This window comes from Sphaerodactylus townsendi, linkage group LG06, assembly GCF_021028975.2.
Source record: "Sphaerodactylus townsendi isolate TG3544 linkage group LG06, MPM_Stown_v2.3, whole genome shotgun sequence".
Lineage (NCBI taxonomy): Eukaryota > Metazoa > Chordata > Lepidosauria > Squamata > Sphaerodactylidae > Sphaerodactylus > Sphaerodactylus townsendi.
Genome location: NC_059430.1, coordinates 43972362 through 43992742, shown reverse-complemented (window position 1 = coordinate 43992742; position 20381 = coordinate 43972362). Strand labels below are relative to the sequence as shown.

The 20381-nt window shown below is 41.9% G+C and overlaps 1 protein-coding gene across 7 annotated transcripts; it reads left to right on the top strand.

Moving 5' to 3' along the window:
* Positions 1–683: 683 nt before the first annotated feature.
* On the top strand, positions 684–17288 carry LOC125434467 (histone H3). Of its 7 annotated transcripts, none has more exons than XM_048499885.1 (9): positions 1116–1289; positions 2603–2727; positions 4758–4817; positions 5789–5849; positions 7134–7184; positions 9135–9420; positions 11603–11757; positions 15355–15402; positions 15897–17288. In XM_048499885.1, the coding sequence occupies exons 6-9, from the start codon at positions 9284–9286 to the stop codon at positions 16496–16498; spliced, it is 942 nt and encodes a 313-aa protein (XP_048355842.1). In that variant the 5' UTR covers positions 1116–1289; positions 2603–2727; positions 4758–4817; positions 5789–5849; positions 7134–7184; positions 9135–9283; the 3' UTR covers positions 16499–17288. The 7 variants fall into 7 exon arrangements, with proteins under 7 accessions (XP_048355844.1, XP_048355842.1, XP_048355837.1 ...); XM_048499880.1 differs by having other exon boundaries at positions 1116–1826; XM_048499882.1 differs by adding an exon at positions 3664–3737 and having other exon boundaries at positions 1116–2727; positions 4758–4782.
* Positions 17289–20381: the final 3093 nt, after the last annotated feature.

The window sequence follows — 20381 nt, the reverse complement described above, 5'->3', positions numbered from 1 at the left end:
TCGTCGGTTAGTGGCCAGTCATTCCGGATTCTCTTTTTACTTAAAATCTAGGACTTACAAAACAAGACACATATAACCAACTACACTATGATTAAAAGCTTTGTATTCTTAATGACCTACTTAGTTGTAATATTTTACCCCTACCCAAACTTCGGGAGGGAACGGAATGAGCCGTTTTTTTTAATTATTTCCAGAGAATCATCACCCGTCCTTCGGCAGAATAGCGTGGTTTTCAGGTCAAAGATTTTATAGAAGCAGTGCATAAATGTAAACAGAAAGAGGGTGCCTCGTTCCCTTTCCTCAGTTTGCAGCATGTTCTCTACCAGAGTGGTTTTAATGTGGGGAGGAGAAATCGTTGCACAGGGAAGTGTGTTTGCTACATCTAGTAAAATTTAAGTAACGGAATTTATGTAAGCAAGTAAAGAAGACAAGCGGATATTTAGCATTTTAAAAACATTTGCTTAGAGACGAGAGATTAAAAAAACTGGGCGCCGCTGTCATTCAAGTTAAAGCGAGGGATTTTCAAATTATCCAATGAGATTTTGCTTCTTCCGAGTCGGCCAATCAGAATCACGCTACAACCCAATGGCGGGAAGGTTTTATAGTAGCAGCCAATCAAAAGGCAGGGCTAGTGTATAAATTTCGACCGGCGACTCTCGTCTTACTCATTCTTGTCCATTACATCGAGAGAATGGCTCGGACAAAGCAAACAGCTCGTAAGTCCACCGGCGGGAAAGCCCCCCGCAAGCAGCTGGCCACTAAGGCAGCGCGCAAGAGCGCTCCAGCCACGGGTGGCGTGAAGAAGCCCCACCGCTATCGTCCAGGGACGGTGGCGTTGCGGGAAATTCGTCGCTATCAGAAGTCGACGGAGCTGCTGATCCGCAAGTTGCCTTTCCAACGGCTGGTGCGCGAGATCGCGCAGGACTTCAAGACCGACTTGCGTTTCCAGAGCTCGGCCGTCATGGCGTTGCAGGAGGCCAGCGAAGCTTACCTGGTGGGGCTGTTTGAGGACACCAACCTGTGCGCCATCCACGCCAAGAGGGTGACCATCATGCCCAAAGACATCCAGCTGGCGCGGCGCATCCGCGGAGAGAGGGCTTGAGAATTCTTCCGCGCCAAACCGCCAAATCAAAAACCCAACGGCTCTTTTAAGAGCCACTCCATGTTCACCGGGAAAGAGCGCTCGCTCGGGCATTTGCTGTGTCTTCATTTATTTCAAACTTTTGGGGGCGGGGTGGGATTATTTTTAACTACGAACATGTTAAGTTATATGCGTTCTAAACTTGCAGGTAATACTGTGCTGACTACAACGGGTAACCATTGGAAGCCGCGGCGTGTAAAAGTGTTTGGCTTCTTGGCCAATAGGAATAATCCGTTACTCTTCTAGCCACTAGCATTAAATCACGAGCGGAGAGGAGCTTCTGATTGGTGGAGTTGCTCAAGCCGTTTCAACGCGGAAGCCCGCGCTTTTGTTTGGTTCTGTTTTTCATACGGAGGTTACGCGACAAGGGTTTCTATATGCGGGGGTGAAGTTGAGAAGGCTGCCGTAGTATTGCCGGACTGATTGTCTGAGTAATATATGTCAAAATGTCCACGAGTATTTATCACGGCGGGTGAGACGGCTGCAACCCTACTCAAGCATTCGCCCCCTCCCCACTTAGGTTGTATGGGGCTGGGTGGGGATTCTGTACGCAATGTTTCCTCCCTCGCTAGGTACTGCGGTCTCCAACATACTACTTTCACAGTTCTGTTTAGATGTGTTAAGTCTTTCAGGCAGGTTACCCCGATCAGGTTCATCATGGTTTTGTGAATTCTACGTTGAGACGGTGCGTATTTGCATGTAATGTTCACATCTTGGATGAGACGAACCCGGTTTAACAAGAAAACGGGAACAGTGGAACTGATGGCTGTGTGATGACAACTGCATGTTTCCCTTCACTGGAGCCATAGGGTAGCAGGGAACGGCTGGCTGTTAGAAGGTTTATACTGGAGTCACAGCAGAGCTTCCAGCCACCTGGTTTACAAGTGTGGGAGGGGGTAGAGCATTGTCACTCACATTTCCTGCTGAGGAAAATGTCATTTGCACTTTTCAAGTAGTTGACCTTTACTGATAACCCATTTTTGTTGCTGCTGTTGGTGGTATGAGGTAACTCCATAAATAAAAGAATGCTGTGCTACAACCTTTGATCATGGAACAAAGGGCACATCCAAACTCTTGTAATTTTACAGTGGCTTGGGCGTTCATTTGTTTATAAAGAGGGGGTGGGAAGGTGTTTCTATGTGAACTAATGTACATAAATGACTGGAGCTCAGCTGGTTTTAAAAAGGCCACGTGAACTCTTTGTGCCTCCAGATGGAAATTCTTACAACCGTCTGATTTAATCTTTTCCTGTGTTACAAGCTGCGACCAAGATGTTCTCAGAATGAATGTTGGGGTGAGGTTGTGTATAGCTTTGATAACAGGTGCTCAATATTTCAGATAGAAGCACTGTTTAGCAGGATGCTTTTTAAAATTAGTGTTTATAAACATTTTCTTGCATTCACACAAATAGTAAACACTGAGCTAGCTAAGAAGCTGACAGTATTTGTCTTCACTTTGCAGTTACATAACACAAAAGGAAAATGCTTCTGGCTATCCCTGTGCACGATGAGCCCTACTTCTCTCAAGCTGAGCCGTTTTTAACTTGCAGTGTTCACTGTAACTTGGCAGTTGGTGCTGAAGGCCTGGTGAGAATTCTTTGGTCATATGTTCACTGAGAAAGGTTGACAACATTTCAATAGTAATATAAATGATTTTGAAAAATGAACAAAGTTTGGTGAAGTGATGATATGGTCAAACTTACATTGGGGAAAATCTGATTTCAATAAAAGTTCTTATGTGAATTTAAGTATTTCAGCCATACAGCCCAATTATGTTAAGCTAGAATTAAGTCTGCTGTGTCTTTAGCATATCACACCACTATTTGCTCAGATTAGGTACTATACATAAAGCCATTGTCTGCATTGCACCATCACAAACATTTGAAAACTTTGTCAGGCTCCATTTTGGGGATCTTTGGTCTAGGTAGAAGAGAAGTAGGGTGTGGAGGCTGAGAACTGATTTATGACTTTCTCTTCTCCCCATTTAAAACACCAAACCACTCCAATTTTGTTATCCCTTCCTCCATTTTATCCTAACAACCCTGTATGGTAGGTAAGTCTTACAGAGAATGACTCTCCTATGGTCTCAGATCAAGCTTTTATGGCATAGTAGGGTTCAACCATATTAGGATTTCTCCCATATTTTTAGTCCAATACTTTTAACCCCTTATACCATGGATGTTTTCCAAGTGGATGCTGCTTTCCCTCTGGTTGGATCCAGTTTAGAAGTCTGGGTCTCTGACATTTACCTGGTGGAGCTGAGAATAGGACCCATCTTTATCTGACAGCTTGGATGTAGTTTTGATATTCTGTCCCTGGTTATTTCAGAAAACACATACCCTGCTAGTGAGTGCTGCTCCATACACATCCATGTTGCAAGTATTCTGATCATTTGCTCAATTTTTAACCTTATGTCCTGCTTTCTCCCTCATGGGGGAACCAAAGCGGAGGTCTGTTAGACTGAATTATGTAGAAAAGTCAGCTATCACCAATGCTTTTCAGGCTTTTCTTTTTCTGATGCAGTGATGATCTGTGAAACCCTGAACCAGTCAATGGTTCAGAGAGGGAATGGACGACTCCCTGCTGATGGTGAACTGGTAATACAAACTGAACAACCTCTAAAGAGGGACAGTTTATGCAAGTCTGCTACCACATCCTCTGAAGAGGCCAGCCACAGATGCAGGCAAAACGTCAGGAGAAAATACTACTGGAACACAGCCATACAACCTGGAAAACCCACAACATCCTTGAGAGAGTTTCTTTTATTCTCTATCGAGCTGAAGTTCAAGTACGGCAAAGCACACGAATTCCAATCCAGCAACTTTTAACTGGAGTTTCTCACTTAAACTGTTTTTGTTTAGGGTTGTTTTAGCAAGCTCATTTTCTACTTTCTGGTCACAATCAGGAAACCTTTTTCCAGGTGTTCATGACTGGATTTGGTGTTTGGCGGGTATGTGAATGGTGGCATATTTCATGTGCAATAGCGTAGTGCCAAGGAGGCAAGGTGGGGCATGATGTGCCAGGCGCGTGCCTGTGCGGGGGCAGGCAGGGATGCAGGAATGCCCTGGGTGCAGTTTCCCCTGTTCACATGTATTTTTGCGAAGCCTAAAAGGAAATTATATTTCCTCCCCCATGCCTGTTAATAGCTGCACACATTTTTTTAAAAAGCGTGAGCAAAGCAGTCATAAATGCTGCTTTAAAAAAATCTTTCTTTTAGTGTTCATCTAGGCTTCATGTAGAGGAGTGAGCCATAAGACCCAGTCACTTATCCAGATTAGAGTCTGACACTCTTAACCACGACACCACTCTGGCTATCATGGAGATGACCAAAAAGGTGGCAGATCATACAGCAATGAAAGTGGTTACTATGCAGATATAAAGCTGTCTAACAGCTGCTCAAGTTGGGGGATGGTGGTGGTGGTGGTGGGGGACCAGGAGATCTGAGGCACAGCTCACCTCTGATCATGATGGTGAAAAATGGCATGTTTGCCTGCCAGTTATGTTGCATGTAGGCTTCTTAGCAGCCACGAGATCTGCTACTCAAAGTAAACTGAAATGCTGCTGATGTTTATTTCCATTTTTAATGTCTGATTTGTGGGGTTTTTTCTTTATTACAGGCTGAAGGGCACACAAGAGCATACGGTGTGTAATAAGATATGAAAGACAATGCATCAATGGTATGGCTAGTCGTAGTAGAGCCCTTCGGGGATTGAACGGGATATAAATCAAATAAATAAATATTGTTGGGTTCTGTGATAGTCTTGCTCAAGTAGCTAAAGGATAGAATTGCGTAGTTGTTACATTGGTATCTCAGTTGGATAGTTAATTGTTATTGGTGTTTTTGCTTTAAACTGAAGTCCGTTTGCAAACTAGGAGAGTACTTTCTCTTAGACTCTGTGAGATGAAAGGTTAAATGTAGCAACGGAGAGGCTTTAGTTGAGAATAGAAGGTAATGACCAGAGGCACTGTCTGTGCCAGATGGCCAGAGCTGTCCTATAGTGACTCCTTGGGTACCTGCCAATATTCTGTTTCTCTGCTTGGTGTAAACCAGTGATTCCCAAAGTGGCTGCCACTGCCCCCTGGTGGGTGCTGCAGCAATCCAGGGGGCCGGTGATGGCCACAGTAGAAACATTAATACATATCTCTTTCTGTTTAATTGCTATTAAAATGTTAAAAAAAATTAATTTCCAGGGGGCGCTAAGTAATATTTTTTCTGGAAAGGGTGCGGTAGGCCAAATAAGTTTGGGAACCACTGGTGTAAACCATACAGGTCTTTGTCCGCATTTGAAGGGCAAGAAAAGAGGTAGTTGTATGTTAGGGACTGACTGTAGACAATGGATTGTTTGTTTATTGTGTTGGGGATAGTAGCTGGAAATGTGTAGGCAAGTGTAGTCATGTGATTTTTGGTATAAAGGAAGCCACAGCCACTTCAAGACCTGTACAACAATAGGATGGTTTGATTCATAGAGTCGCTATGAGTCGGTACCAATTTGACTGCAGTTAGCTCACACATATATAGTGGTGTGTATATATACAGTAGACCTGTTCACAGGTTACAGGGAATGCACATGCAATCCATATACAGTGTATACATTGTTCTTTGTATTTGTTTTCAGTAATTCTTATGTTACATTCCATGCATCTACAGGTGAACAAGTGATTCAAGCCTGATATTTATTCAGGTCCTGGTTCTCAGTTTCATTCATAAAGTGAGTGCACGCTGGCTCTTTCTTACAAACAGATTTGTGCATGTACAGGCAGGATGTGTGTACACTCACTGTAACATGTAAACATGCCAATAGCTGCACAGTGATGCCTAGAAAATGGATCTGCTACATGAATTGGCCAGGCTGATGGTTGGAAGGAAGCAGCTGGAGCGCTGGTGGAAATAAGTTAGAGAGTAAGTTACCTAGGAGGTTGAAGCTGTGTGTCTATCAGTAGATTTTCCCTATTTTGGATGTATGATATGGATATATGTAAAACAGATGGTCTTTTGGAATCATACTGCCATTAGCGTATTCTGACTAATCTTGTGAAATCAGTTACACAGCAGACCCATTAGATCTTTATCTTACCAAATAAAAAGCAGTTTCCAAGAACTGCTCCCCCCCTCCCTGCTGTCTTACAGTGGGCAGCAAGGTGTATGTGGGCGCCTTGGCTTTTGAAGTTTCACAAAACAGCTTGAGCAGAAGGAGCAAGGAGTTTCTCTGAGACTGAGTAAGGGAGACAAAATTTCTTGGATGCCTCATCAAAAATGCTAAATGATCTGTAGGACAACGCAAATAGTGGGCAAATACCAAGCATGATCCCGAACTTCATTCTTGTTACCGTGACTCTGCATTGGTTTGTAACATATAGACGTAAGTACAATTATAGTTAGGTTCTTTGTTTCAGTAGTTTGGTCTTAAGTAGTTTGGTGAATATGAATATACCGGTAACTCTTTTTATAATGAACATTTTATTGAGTTTTTAAAGTAAAACAGTCATATGAATATAACTCAATCCAAAAAGATTTACTTGTATCCCTGTGTGAAGGGCTGTCCTATGCAAAACTACTTTGGGAGCCAGTCCCATTTGCATCAAGGTGAATTATTTGCATCTGAAAAAAAAACCTTAACAGGATTGGGCTGTAAAGCGGTTCTAACCATTTAAGCCAAGATTGGGGCAAAAGGTTGTTTACTGCTCAAGTCACAACCCAGTTAAGTGTTGCTGTTATCTGGGGTTTAACTTGATTTGTTGCTGTTGTGATATGGCTAAAATGGATACAAGTATTCTGCCATTACAAAGTTTCAAAATGGTACACTTTTCACAAGAAGGATTCTGATGAGGAAACTGTTCTTGGTAAATAAATCGGCATCAGATATAGTTGTATCACTTCCACAAGTCTAATCATGTTAAAGCTACATGAGAACACTGGACATTTTCTGCCGTTTTTAGGTTTTTGGTATTTTTAGAGTTCTTGATGTGTTTGTAATTGCTGTTTTCCTTTCCAGGCAGTGCTGGCAATGTTGCCATTGCAGATGCTTCCATAATTCCTGTTGGAGGTAAAAGTTGAACGGGTGCATGGGTGATTTATTTAAACTTACACCTGTCTTTATACCTTTGGCCCAGAGTAGTAAGTCATTAAAAATATTGTAGCCAGAGGGACAGATAATAATTATTTTGTTTTCAATATAGTTTTAATAGACATATAGTGTTAGTAAAATTTAGGTTTTATTCAGGTTTTCTGTAAAAGGTTTTCCTTCCTGCTGTAAAATGCATTACTCCCTGAAACCATTGTCTAAATCACAAGCTTGCTGAAACAAAAGCTTAGATTATGCTAAAGGTGGACCCAGAGAAACAGGATGCAGACAGTTAATGAATCAGGGAAACCCCTTTTGCATTTTGACATAGCCCTGAGTAATTGTCATACACACCAGGAAAAGCCAACAGCCGATGGCGGAATTTGCTAAGTAATTTCCTCCTAGTTTGGGAAAAATCACTAAAGAATAACTTTATCACCTAGCTATACTAAGAGTCTCTCCCAAAATTTGTAAGTATCGAAACAAAGCATTAACAGCCAGACACAGGGCAGATTGTCAAGGTGAATATGCATAAGAACCAGCAGGCAAACATCTGCGTTATCACAAGGACAACTCTCTGGAGATGTTTCCTCACCAAAGATAAGACCTGGAGGTCTTGGAAGAAGCTTAATGGACCTTGATGACCCTGTATTGTTATTGTATAATTCAATCTACAATGTAATCTCTAAAATTACTATAAGAAGTCTGTATTTTTCTGTGTTCAGGGCGCTCTGACCAGGCTTGGCCTTGCACCTTGCCTGGTGGTCAGTGTGCATTGAGCCTGAGTGCCAGTATACCCCCCAGCTGCTGACCTCACTGTCTACTGAATGAAACTCTGTTCGACCGCATTAAAACTTTATTTTATTTTTTCAATTTAGACTTTGTGGCTTCAATTTTACTGCTGACCTCGCTGATTTGTTGCTGCTGGTCTGAATAATTGAAATAAACATTGAGTTCATTGCCCTAGTAGAGGGTAACAATATCACTTGGGCATTTGCGTATGTGTGTGTGTGTATGCATGTATAATGAGATGTCATCATACTTTCTTTCTGGCTAGTGCCAGCCATGGGGGGGGGGATTATTTATTTATTTATTACATTTATATACCACCATATCTCCAGAGACTCAAAGCATGTGAGTCTCTGTGCACTGGGTGTGTGGTGGCTTCAGACATGTGAACCCACCTTTGGAATGCCTGCTGAAAGCCAAATCACACATACGTTGGTGCATACAGTAAGTCTGCCTTTCAGATGGTTTTGGGACAAGGCTGTCTGAGCCATTTAATGACTCTGAAAGCAGATTGGGATAGATGAGAAGATGTTCCTAAGGTTTCATGTAACCAATGCATGGAATTTGAATCAGGGTAACCAGTGGGACACTAACATAAATTGATTTTTGAAAAGGATATAGATAACTCCAGAGTGGCGATCTGCTGTTCTCATTCTCATTCAGTTTTGTATACCTAGCCCTACTGCATTGTTCATTGGATATTTTATCTGGTAGGCTTGGTGTTGTTCACACTGTCAGTCTCTTTGGTATTCCTAATGCCATTGCATTTTTCAGTGCTGTATGATTATATCCTTTTCTCCCTCTGTAATCAGTCTTGAGTTTCAGTGAGAGCTATAGATAAGTAAGTTAAACATAATAAAATGGAAAAAAATCCATGGAGCAGGGGGCTATTAACATTGACTGCTGAATCTATAGCCTCCATATTCAGAAACAATAACCCTTGGAGCACCAGATGCTGGGAAGAGAAAGAAAAGATAGATTGTTCCATCTTGCCTTACTCTATGGACAGGAGCATCTAGCTAGCAACTGTCAGAAGCTGTTTTTGTCCTATTGTCTGATTTTGCAGTTTGTATCTTTCTTGGGCTGCTGTTTGTGTTTTGCTTTTTCCTCTACATAAATTGCATTCTCTCCCTCTTATCCCAGATCCTAATATAGCTGTGGGAAAAATATCCTCTCAGTCCAGCACGTTTGAAACAAAAGGAGAGTCCAATAAGGCTGTAGATGGGTCTCTGACAAATAGTTATGCAAATGGAGATTGCACCCTGACAAAGAAGGAATTTGAACCCTGGTGGATGGTGGATTTGATTTCAGCGTTTCAGGTGTCTGCTGTGGTGGTCACCAATAGAGGAGACTGTTGTGAATCATGCATAAAAGGAGCGGAAATTCTGATTGGAGATTTGCCGGAGAAGGGAGGCACCATGAATCCCAGGTATTTGTCTTCTAACTTACATGTAGGCACAGTAATAGTGTGACTTGTTCTTAGTTCAATATTTACTTCTAGGAGGGTGTATTTAGAATCTGTAGTTCAGGGCCATCTAATAAGATCCAGTGCTCAAGATTTTTCATTTTCTATCCAAAAGGCAGTCTCTTTCAGACAATTTTACCTACAGAAAATGTACTTGGGGCTTCCTTTAGTAGGAGTTCTGGGTAAGCAGCCTATGAATTTGCTTCAAGGTCTTACAGCATTTTTACATGGTGAAGCTGGTGCAGTGCAGCTATGAATTTAATTTTTTGTATCTTGACATGGTTCTAGGATATGTAATACAACTGGGAATTCAGATAAGCAAGCTTTTCACAAATGAAAATTTTTTCATGTCATCTTCTATACATTTTTTCTGTCTTTTATTTATGCCTTTCCTCTTTCTGTACTGCTATTAGTGATTTCATAACAAGATTGTTTTATTGATTGCTATAAATCCGAAGCTGCATTATGCTGTGCCGGACCACTTATTAGTCTATCTTGTTCAGTATTGTCAATTGATTGACAACAGCTCTCCAAAGTCTGCTACTGTGGATGTTTTGGATTGGAGATGCCACTAATTGAATCTAAGGGCCAAACTCAATGTCACTATTTTGAAAAAGTTAGTTCTGGATTTCCCAAACACAACTTGTATTCCCAACAGCCACAGAGCAGCTGCAGGAAACTGAGTCTTAAAAAAAAAAAGAGAGGCCCATTCTGTTCAGGCCAGGGGGACGGGTCACACCGGAATACTTGACTCCGGTGGAGCCCCGGGCCCGCTCGCAGACTCTCATGAAAGCAGCCTCGTGGCTGCCGGGGGCCACAGACCATGCAAAAGCACATCTGTTGATCCCTTCCCTGCTGCCTCCTGCCTCGTTTCTGCTTGCCTGTATTTTATGTATTTTATCTGCATATAATCAAGAGTTTTTCTTTTTAAATGGCAGCAACCCTGACTTTGATTGGGACTGTGGAGAGGGGAGAACTTAATACCCCCCGTCCCCGAAAAACCCTTATCCTCACTCAAAAGCCCCATGGTACTGTTACTGGCTCAATATTTGCAAACATTAGAAATCTTAATTTGCAGCAGAGCTGAAGGGTGATCAATGTGGGGGAAAAAACCCTATCTTCTGGGTTCAGTATTTCACAAACTGGGGTCCCATGCTCCTGTTAAAAAGAACACCTACACATCCAGTTCTCCAAGTTTCATATGATCTGTTCACAGAAAATGCTTTTGAAACATCAGCTGTTTGAGAGCTTATATAGAATTCCTCGGCAGGGAGATCAATGATGTATCTGATTAACAACTTGCTTGTCACTAAAACTCTGTCTCACCAGATGAAAAAGCCAAAATCATAACTTCATTTGCCACGTGCTAGACCATCTTTGTTTTAGAATGCTTTGTTTGGGTCCTAGTAGCTACCTAGTTCTGTTAGGTAAGTACTAGGATCCAAATGGGGCTTTCTAAAACAAAGACAGTTCAGCATATGGCAAATGAAGTTACAATTTTGGTTTTTTCTTTCGGTGAGACAGAGCATAGTAGCTTTCCTTGCACAACGCAATGAAGGAGAATCCTGGATATTTTTTAGGGTGTGCTGTCAGCATATGTGGGCAATGGTAAAGCTCAACAAGCATAGCTAGCATTCTTCTTGAACCAAGTGTGTGCTCTAACCTGCAATGGCTATAGTTCTGTCTCAGATGAGTTATTGTGGAAAGAGTTCTCTGAGAGCTTGAACCACTGACCTAAGAGTCCAATTTAACAGCAAGATTCGAGTCCAGTAGCAACAGACCAATAAAATTCTAGGGGTATAAGCTTTAGAGAGTCAATGTTCACTTTGTCACACTGGAGATCTCTGAGTCCTTATATCGCAGTCAGAATATATATCCATTCCAGAAATCTCCTGCGGACTTGTATCTGAAAAAGGAGCTTTGACTCTTGAGAGCTTATATCCTGATAATCTTGTTGGTCTGTGAGATGCTCCTGGATTCAAATGTAGCTGTTCTACTGCAGACCATCTTGACTACTTTCTGAAACCACCTGGAAAGCACTGGGTTATTCTGGCATCAGTTTGGGTAGGGTTCACACCCCAATACAGGCTGTATTTTGGCTGTGCTCTGCTCTTTGCAACTAAATAATGGTCTTCCTCCTTGCCAGGTGTGCCACCATCAGCAGCATGGATCTTGGGGAAACAGTGACCTTTAACTGTGGAGGAATGCAAGGGCAGTATGTGACCATTACTATCCCAGGAAGAAGAGAGTTTCTCTCGCTCTGTGAAGTGCAAGTGCTTGGACACCCATGGCTTCACATAGGTGAGCAGACGGCTGTACACAGGCTCCTGTGAGTTATATGCCATACACACTGCCTGTGAAATCTCTGAATTTGTTGATCTTGATTGTGACACACAGCAGTGATCTAGTTCTAACTGTAGAATGTACTTGATTTCATGGAAACTTAGGCTGGAGCTGCACATAAATAGCTTTTCAAAGAACAGAGGCTATACTGTACACCATATTCAAACTTCTCCCAACCCCAGCCTTTTCAGGCTAACCTAGAGATGATAAAACACGACTTGAGAAGTGCAACTATTGCTGCCTCAATAGATGTACATCAACAATTTCAGGTGGCTATTGGTTAGTACCCATGCCCATACCATCAATGAGTATATGTAGCACACTTTCTTTCTCATAGCCCACAGTTACTTTTGAACATTTTCATTTGCAGGGAAGAATGAATATTGTAAAGGATGCATGCCTAACTAAACATCCAAAAGAGTATTGATGTGGCCCTTTAAAAAAGGGTGACAAAAATTCAGAATTATCTGTTCATCTCACCTGCATTCTCCCATTTCCATTTTTTTTCCCTTGAGAAAATCACCCACCTCTCTGGGCTCCTCCTATTCTATTTAGCTCACAATTTCCAAAAACAGAAGCTGTTCGTGTTCTCTTCTAGTCAATTTCTCCACTCCACAGGCTTTGCATGGGACTGGGCAAAGGGACTACAATTAAAAATTTGGAAAAGAACAGGTAGACTTCCCCACAGTCAGGCTTTCCCCCTTTGTCAGGCTCTTCATACTTTGTGGAGCCATTGAGCTATGCTTATGCCATAACAACAGTATGGGGATACACTGGTCTTAATATGTGGGAAATGCCTTGAGCATGAAAACTGCTTGTATATACACTAGTATATCAGCAAAGTTGTAAATAAGTTTGAAGAGCACTCTAGGTTGGTAAATTCCAGAGTGTCATGCATCAGTGGTGATGTGATAACTCACATATGTTCAGTTCTTTGAACATTCCCCAACCACCCTTCACCTTTTGCAAAAAAGATTTCCCAAGCTTCATTTTAAAATGTCTGCGCTATAAAATGGATGTGTTTGGCATACCCATTCTTGTCTTCACAAAACCAAGGCAAATGTGCACTCCATTCTTTTTCTGAAAAAGATATTCTGTTTTTATCTCCAGTGGCTTTATCCATTTTATCCTCACAACCACCACGCTGTGAGGGAGGTTAGGCTGAAAGTATATGATGGATGCAAGATGTCCATGGAATGAAGTTTGTCCTGTTTCCTGATTTTTTTTGTGCTTTGTAAATACTAAACATCCAGCCCGATTAAGAGTTCTGGAGACCTCAAAATCTTGTACACAGTTTTGTGTTATTTTGCTTACTCTTAATTGAAGATACTACATGATTTTGTTTTTGTACTTCTAGAAAGGTCTTAAGTATAGCTGATACACCTTAGACAATGAAACTCAACATAACAGCACAAAATGAAAGGCTACATTGTTTGATTATGCTTAGGACTAGAGTTCCAAAATTCATCAGATAAAAAAAAAGTTGGTAGTTTTAAAAATCTGAGTGTTACTTTACTGAGTCAATGGATTCTAGTGCTCTACCACATTTGAGAGTTGAAATGAAAATAGGAGTGATTTTAACTTTGACACTTTCTCAGACTTTTATCTGGGCCCATCCAATATAGCTTTAGACACTGTTGTAAAATAAACATATTTGGATGCTTTCTCCTTGTTTTCTGCTTTTCATTTGGGGCTGGTCTTTTTGGACCCAAGGGATTGATCTCAAATACTGCTAGTGGAATGAAGGCCACACTTCCCTACATCTCCTCTCATTTCAACTCCCCAAAACCTATGGTTGTCAAGGAGCCCTCAGGAAAGGGGGGAAGCATGGATTGGTGTGTGTGTGTCAGTGGTATGAAGGGAAAATTGGCCACTGGTGCCCCCCTTCCACTGCTCCAGTGTGATTACTGCTATGCCAGCAGAACGGCACCTTAGGTGCTAATGTACTGGGTATAACATCAGCGATGTAATCTTTAGATGAACATGCTTATCCTTGCATATAGTTCAGTGGTGGGATCCAAAAATTTTAATAACAGGTTCCGATGGTGGTGGGATTCAAACAGTGGCGCCACTGCACACACGCACCTCCAGTCCCTATTGGGAAAGGAAGTTTGCTTTAGTAACCCCTTCTCGGCACTCGGAAAAAATTAGTAACCAGTTCTAGAGAAGTGGTGAGAACTGGTTGGATCCCACCTCTGATATAGTTGCTTATGTGCTGAGCCTAGGGCAGTGTGGAAGCACCCTTTACATTAGAAGAGGACTAGGTTAGGACATTTTAACCCCTTCCTAAGCCACACAGTGATGCAGAATGCTTTCTGAGCTCCTTTTCCTGTTTGGGTTGGGATAATGCAGTACTGTGGGAATGATCAGCTCTCTAAATCAAATCTCGCTCAGTCTCCTGGGGGTGGGCAGTGGTGGGATTCAAATAATTTAACGACTGGTTGTTTACAAGCAACATTTTAACAACTGGTTCTGCCAAAGTGGTGCGAACCTGCTGAATCCCACCACTGCGGTTGGGGTTTCATACCACCCTGTTCATGGCTGGTGGATGAGAGAGGCCCCATCTGCCTCAGCAGTCACCAACTCCCAGGAATTTCATCCTCAGCCCCCCCCCCCTCCGGTGTGCCCACAGTTTTGTTCTGTGGTGGGAAGCCCTCCGTGACTTGGGATCAGTGTACTCGCAAGACCATCTTCTTCCATTTGTTTCTGCCTGAGAATTAAGATGAATGGGAGCAGCCCTCCTGACTGTTCCATCAATCAAAGAAGCTTGTTTTGTGAATGCATGCAAGAGAGCCTTCTCACTGGCAGCCCCACAGTTGTGGAACAACCTTCCCCAGGAGGTATGCCTGGCCTAGCATTCCCAGATCCCTGGCAGAGGTGGGAGATTTTGCAACCCAGGTCCTTTTTCCCCAGTGCAGGTCTGCTGGCTGGTGGGGGACTTACCAGCAGCAAAGGGAGACCTAGGCCAGAATCACAGGCAGCACAGCAATGTCACTTCCAGCATGCACCAGAAGTGATGTTATCACATCACCACTGATGCATGACACTCTGGTATTTGGGCAAAAACTCTTAAGGTAAAAAAACTGCATATTGCTGGCAATGTGATGATGTCTCTTCTGGCGCATGCCAGAAGTGACATCACCAAGTCACTGGCAACATTTATTGCCTCTTTATTGCTGGTAAGCCCCCATTCTACTATTCACCAGTTAACGTTGGAGACCTGGGAGCCCTGGCTCTGGCCCCCTCACTTCTGATCTTTAGGAGGTAGTTGGACAGTTTTATTTAGGATCACATTTTATTAGTTTACTAGCAATCCTAAATTGTGATTTTAAATTTTAGTGTTTTATGTTTTTTTATTTTATGTATTTTATCTATATTTTTACTTATTTATTTATTCGATTTGATAAACCGCCCTACCCCCGAAGGGCTCATATTGTAAATTGCCTTGAGCTCCACCTTGAAGGAAAGTGGCAAATAAAATGTTCTAAATAAATTAATTAAAACATGGGGTTCATAGATCTGATTTTAAAACTCAATCTCCCCCTTTTTTTGTAGTTCATGATGGAGGACGGAATCCTGTCAGAGACAGTGAAACTGATTTAGGTAAGAGCTTAGCTATTGTACTAATTTATTATTTTTAAATCGGTTCAGCAATGCCAGCTTCTTAATGTTTTTGCTGTGTTTATAAGGTTGTAATTGTGCTATGGATTTATTTACGGTTATCTTTTCTCTAAGCAAATTCTGGAAGAATGCTGTGTTGGGGTTGTGAAGACCAGCACTCTTGTTGAAAAAAAATAATTTTGCCCAGCTGAGAGCACCATTCCCATACACCCTCTCCTCGTGGGAAATGCACTTCCCCATCATGAGACCGCAACCCCGCATGATACGTGTATGAATATAGGAACCTTGTGGGCAGTATCAGTTGTATCACAGAGCCACTCTGTCATAACGGATTCTTGACTGGGACAAAACACAACCTGCAGTGAATGTTCAGTATGAAGAAATGTGGACCTACATAAGAATGGGATAAATAACTGTGTTTTAGTGTAGTAAACACTGATTTTGTGGAAGGACCCTAAAGATCTTCTCTCTTCCAGGTCTCCAAGGCAGAACACTGAGTTTTCTGAATGAATCAAAGGCTAGTTTTGTTGTCATATCCCCACTGCAGCCTTTGAATCTTATGGAATTCACACTATGCATGAGGGTGGCTGTAGAACATCTGGGTGAACGCAAAGTCATTCTCTTCTCCTACCAGTCTCCCAATGATGAACTGCGAATCTTGCGTGAATCAAGTGGTAATTTTGGTTTACACATGGGTGGGCGGAATGTGACATTTGCACTCCCTGACCTCAACACTTTTGGGAGTCATTTGTGTGTGACCTGGGAATCCACGTTTGGTCTTGTAACCTTTTGGATAAATGGAAAACCGAGTATCAGGAAGATATATAATGTGGGACACGTTCTTCAACCTGGGGGTACTGCAGTGCTTGGACAGGATCAGAGCGCACAAACCATGTCTGAGAAGCAGAATCGACGTTTTGTGGGAGAAATAAGAGATCTCTACATGTGGGATTATGTACTGCAGTCTCGGGACATTGAGAATGTTTTCCAGATGCATAACTTTCCCAGGGGAAATATCTTTGACTGGAAAATCTTATCGTACAAGATAAAAGGGAATGTGAGGGTATTGCCTCAGTAAGAACAGCCAAGGGAGGTATGAGCATTCAGAGTCCTGGAAATTCTTATTTCCTTTGTGCAGCCAGCAGGCAAGGATGCTATTTGTTGGCCTCCTAAGAAGTTCAAGGCACATCTGATGAATAACTTGCACTTATTCTGTCATTATTATTCCCATTGCACAATGGTATATCTTGAATTAACTGCTCCAAATATAAAATCAAATAGTTATGTGATAACCAAATCTGAGTGTTCTCTCCCTCCCCCCTCCCGCCCCCTGCCATATGTTTGTTTGCATAGTGGTTTCTGCAGTGGACAAGAATTCTTGATACTGATTTAAGCTACTAGAGAATTGAGGGGGGGGGGGCACTGAAATCCTCAGGATTCTAGTAACAGTTTGGGGTTCAATATGGGCCAGTAAGGATAGTGGTATAGTCTGAAGAAAGGGCATTTTAGCTCTTTAAAGAGAGAATATCGGATGTTTTTCTCAACCTAGCAGCAAATTTTAAAATCTCCTTTTGCATTATCTGTTCTTAATATTACTGATACTTTATAATGTATAAATATTATTCATTACTAATGTATGCACTATTGATGTAGATGGCACATCAGAAGCAAAAAAGGACAAGTGAATACTGCAGGGCAATCAAAACTGGTTAGCAATCGGGTTTATCTCTTTGGGAGTCTGTTCCTTATTTATCTGAAGGTCAACAGACAGTTTCTCTTCTCTATGTTCAAGTAGTTGATGTTTGTTACTTACTTTCAAAACTTGACAAGAACAATAAAAACTTGTTATGAGATTTTCCTCCCACAAAGCTGAGTAGTAATATTATTCGGATTGCATTCATTAACCGCAGAGAGTGTCTGATGAAAAATGGTGGTATTTTCCTGAAGAGAAAAATATCAAGCTATGTTTCAGTGTATCAAAAGGGTATAGGTAACCAAGTATACTGTCCTGAGCACCTTGGAGGAATGGTGGAATAAAAAATGTCCTGGGTGGGTTTGGTGAATATGTATGTTACAGAAATGGCTGTGCAGAGGATGTGAAATTCAAAATTATCATAGAACCATAGAGTTGGAAGAGACCACATGTCCAACCCCCTGCAATGCAACAGCATATAACCAAAGCACTCCTGATGACCATCCAGCCTCTGTTTAAAAACCTCCAAAGAAGGAGACTCCACCACACTCCGAGGTAGTGCATTCCACTGTCGAGCAGCCCTTACTATCAGGAAGTTGTTCCTGATGTTTAAGTGGAATCTCTTTTCCTTCACCTTGAGCCCATTACTCCTGCTCCTAGTCTCTGGATAATTTAAAAGATTCAGTAAAATCAGGAATTAGTGCTGTTCAAACATTTTATCATTAGTAACTACAAGAACTGCACCTGCTGTCTCTATATGAAGAGGTGTCTCATTTCTATGTCCTGATGAAAAATCCAGAGCCTGTCTTTAATACTATTGTGTACCTGCTTGTTGAAGATGTGATAGAAATCAGTCCCTGTCCTGAAAGATCTTGTCCTGAAAGCCCTTTGTCCTGAGCCCTTTGCGGGAGGGCGGTATAAAAGTGGAACTAATAAATAAATAAATAAATAAAAAGATCTGTCCTCAGCTGCAGACACCTTCAGTGTCTAAAGGAACAGATATCTACAGGATACCAGCATGAAGAGAACATCGGTGACAATCATGACTGTCTGCATCAGGATTGCACACCTTTTGTTGCTATGGGAGACAACTGCCACCTATTTCCTGAGTCAGTTATGTTCCAATCAAATATTACAAATTTAAAATGGTATCAATAGAAACATTTTTTCCTTGATTTGCCTAACACTGCATTATGCATGGCACGTATTGGGCCCAACTATATGCCACACTGAGTCTGCACCAGTCCTGGAAGTGTACTGGGAGTTCCATGTTCAAACTTAATTCCCAGGCATGCAGGGGCTTCATTTGAATTGGGATCATAGCACACTGGGAGAACGAACAGAAGCCTTTTGCCTACAATGTTTTCACAACCTGGAATGGCCTTGAAAAGTCGCTATTTGCTGTTTGGGGAAACATACATGTACCCCACCAGCATACTGCAAGCTTATCTGGTGGAGCAAATAGCAATTCTTACAGAGCAGGTGGCCATGGGCTAAGCATTTTCCTGCCACCCACCATTTCTACATAGTACATCATACTCTGGCCCTGAGCTGGATGGCACAGGCTAGTTTGATCTTGTCAGATTTTGGAAGCTAAGTAGAGTCAGCCCTGGTTAATATTTGAATGGAAAACTATCAGGAAATACCCAAGATGCTATGCAGAAGCAGGCAACAGTAAACAACTTCAGAACATCTCTTGCCTTGAAAATCATGCAGGGTTGCCATAAATTGGCAGCAACTTGACACCACTTTCCACCACCAAATCATACCCCTAACCTGCTTCTTCGCCACAGAGAAGCAACAACAACTTCTCAGACCCCTTGCTATCAATTGTGTATTTCTGCCCTGAGGCTGTGACTTTAGATTTATTAAAACATCTACCAGTGTGTCCCTATTAGAAGGTATTCTGTGTTCTTTTCCCACACATCTTATTTTTTAATTTATAAAAGGTATTATTTCTTTTACAAGCTGGGCTCAAGGAAACATACAAAGCTCACTTCCTTGACTTTTGACTGCATTGTGCACTATGCACAGAGAATAAACTAGCTTATACCTAGTTTGGTCTGGTTTCAACTATGTTTTGGACAGCTTAAGCTTTGGCCATTCCTAGTAGATGACCTGTTAAATGAACAGAGAGAGCTTTAATTCTCATGGGGCCCATCACCATTAACCATAATATTTATTTATTTCACAACATTTATATCCTACTTTTCTGCTCTCGGAAGGGCCACCAAGTTGGCTAATAAATTAAAACATACATAAGATCACATTTTAAAACCAACTACTCTCCGACATCATTAAAAATTAAAAACAGAGCTAATGTACATACAAAGATATAAAACAAAACTGGTCAGGAAGGAGGGATTACTAAACAAGACCAAAGAAGTCTTCATTGGCTGGTGGAAAATGGCAAGAAACAGGGTCAGATGAATCTCCCTGGGGAGAACTTTGATGCCACAATTGAGAAGGCCCTTTCCTGGGGTACCACTTGCCTAATCTAAGATTACTATGGTGGTCAAGTGGGTTCATAAGGGAGGAAGTGGTTCTTCAGCCTCAACTGCCACCTGCTTATCCAGCTCCATATCCAAGAGCCTGTGGACCTGTCCCTTTAAGGATAGCATTATCCATCCAAAATGAGTGACACCTTAAATCCTGTGCAAGACCTTTCACTCTTCAGTAGCACTTTCATCTTGTTGGGATTCAGTTCATTTGTCCTCATTTATTCTAAAACAACTTTCTGGATTATATCGCTGGATTGGAATTGGAGCCGTGGTCTGTGTGATTGCTTTACCATGGTTCTGGTTCTTCCAGGAGGGAAGATTCCAGAAGGTGGTTGCTGGAAGACAACTTGTCTGCCCCAAGAGTATAAATTGGCAGGATACCACATATCCTATGTTATGCATTGTCTATGTTAAACGATTGAGGTGACCTTGTCCAAAGACTTGGGGGGCAGTATCACCAACAAGCTGATGATGCCCCGTTCTTTCCTGAATTCTAGAGAGAGAATGGAGCTTATGAAATGGTGTCTAGAGTCAGTGATAGCCTGTGTCAGTAGGAACAAACTGAAGCTTAATTTAGTTTTAGTGGAAGTACTGTTGACTGAGGGCATATTGGGTGGTGGTGTATGGCCTGCTTTAGAGAGGATTACACTCCACCTTCAGTCCCCCAGCTTGGACCAAACTCTACATCTAGATAAGTAGATGCCAGCAATGGAGGAGTGCTTTTTATTGACTTAGATTGGCTTGCCAGTAGCATCCCTCATTGAAAA

Excerpts from the sequence above, each read along its gene's own strand:
- LOC125434467 (XM_048499885.1), top strand. The coding sequence starts at position 9,284 with ATGGTGGATTTGATTTCAGCGTTTCAGGTGTCTGCTGTGGTGGTCACC. Across the intron at positions 9,421-11,602 it reads GGAGGCACCATGAATCCCAG|GTGTGCCACCATCAGCAGCA; the intron begins GTATTTGTCTTC and ends CCTCCTTGCCAG. Across the intron at positions 15,403-15,896 it reads AGACAGTGAAACTGATTTAG|GTCTCCAAGGCAGAACACTG; the intron begins GTAAGAGCTTAG and ends TCTCTCTTCCAG.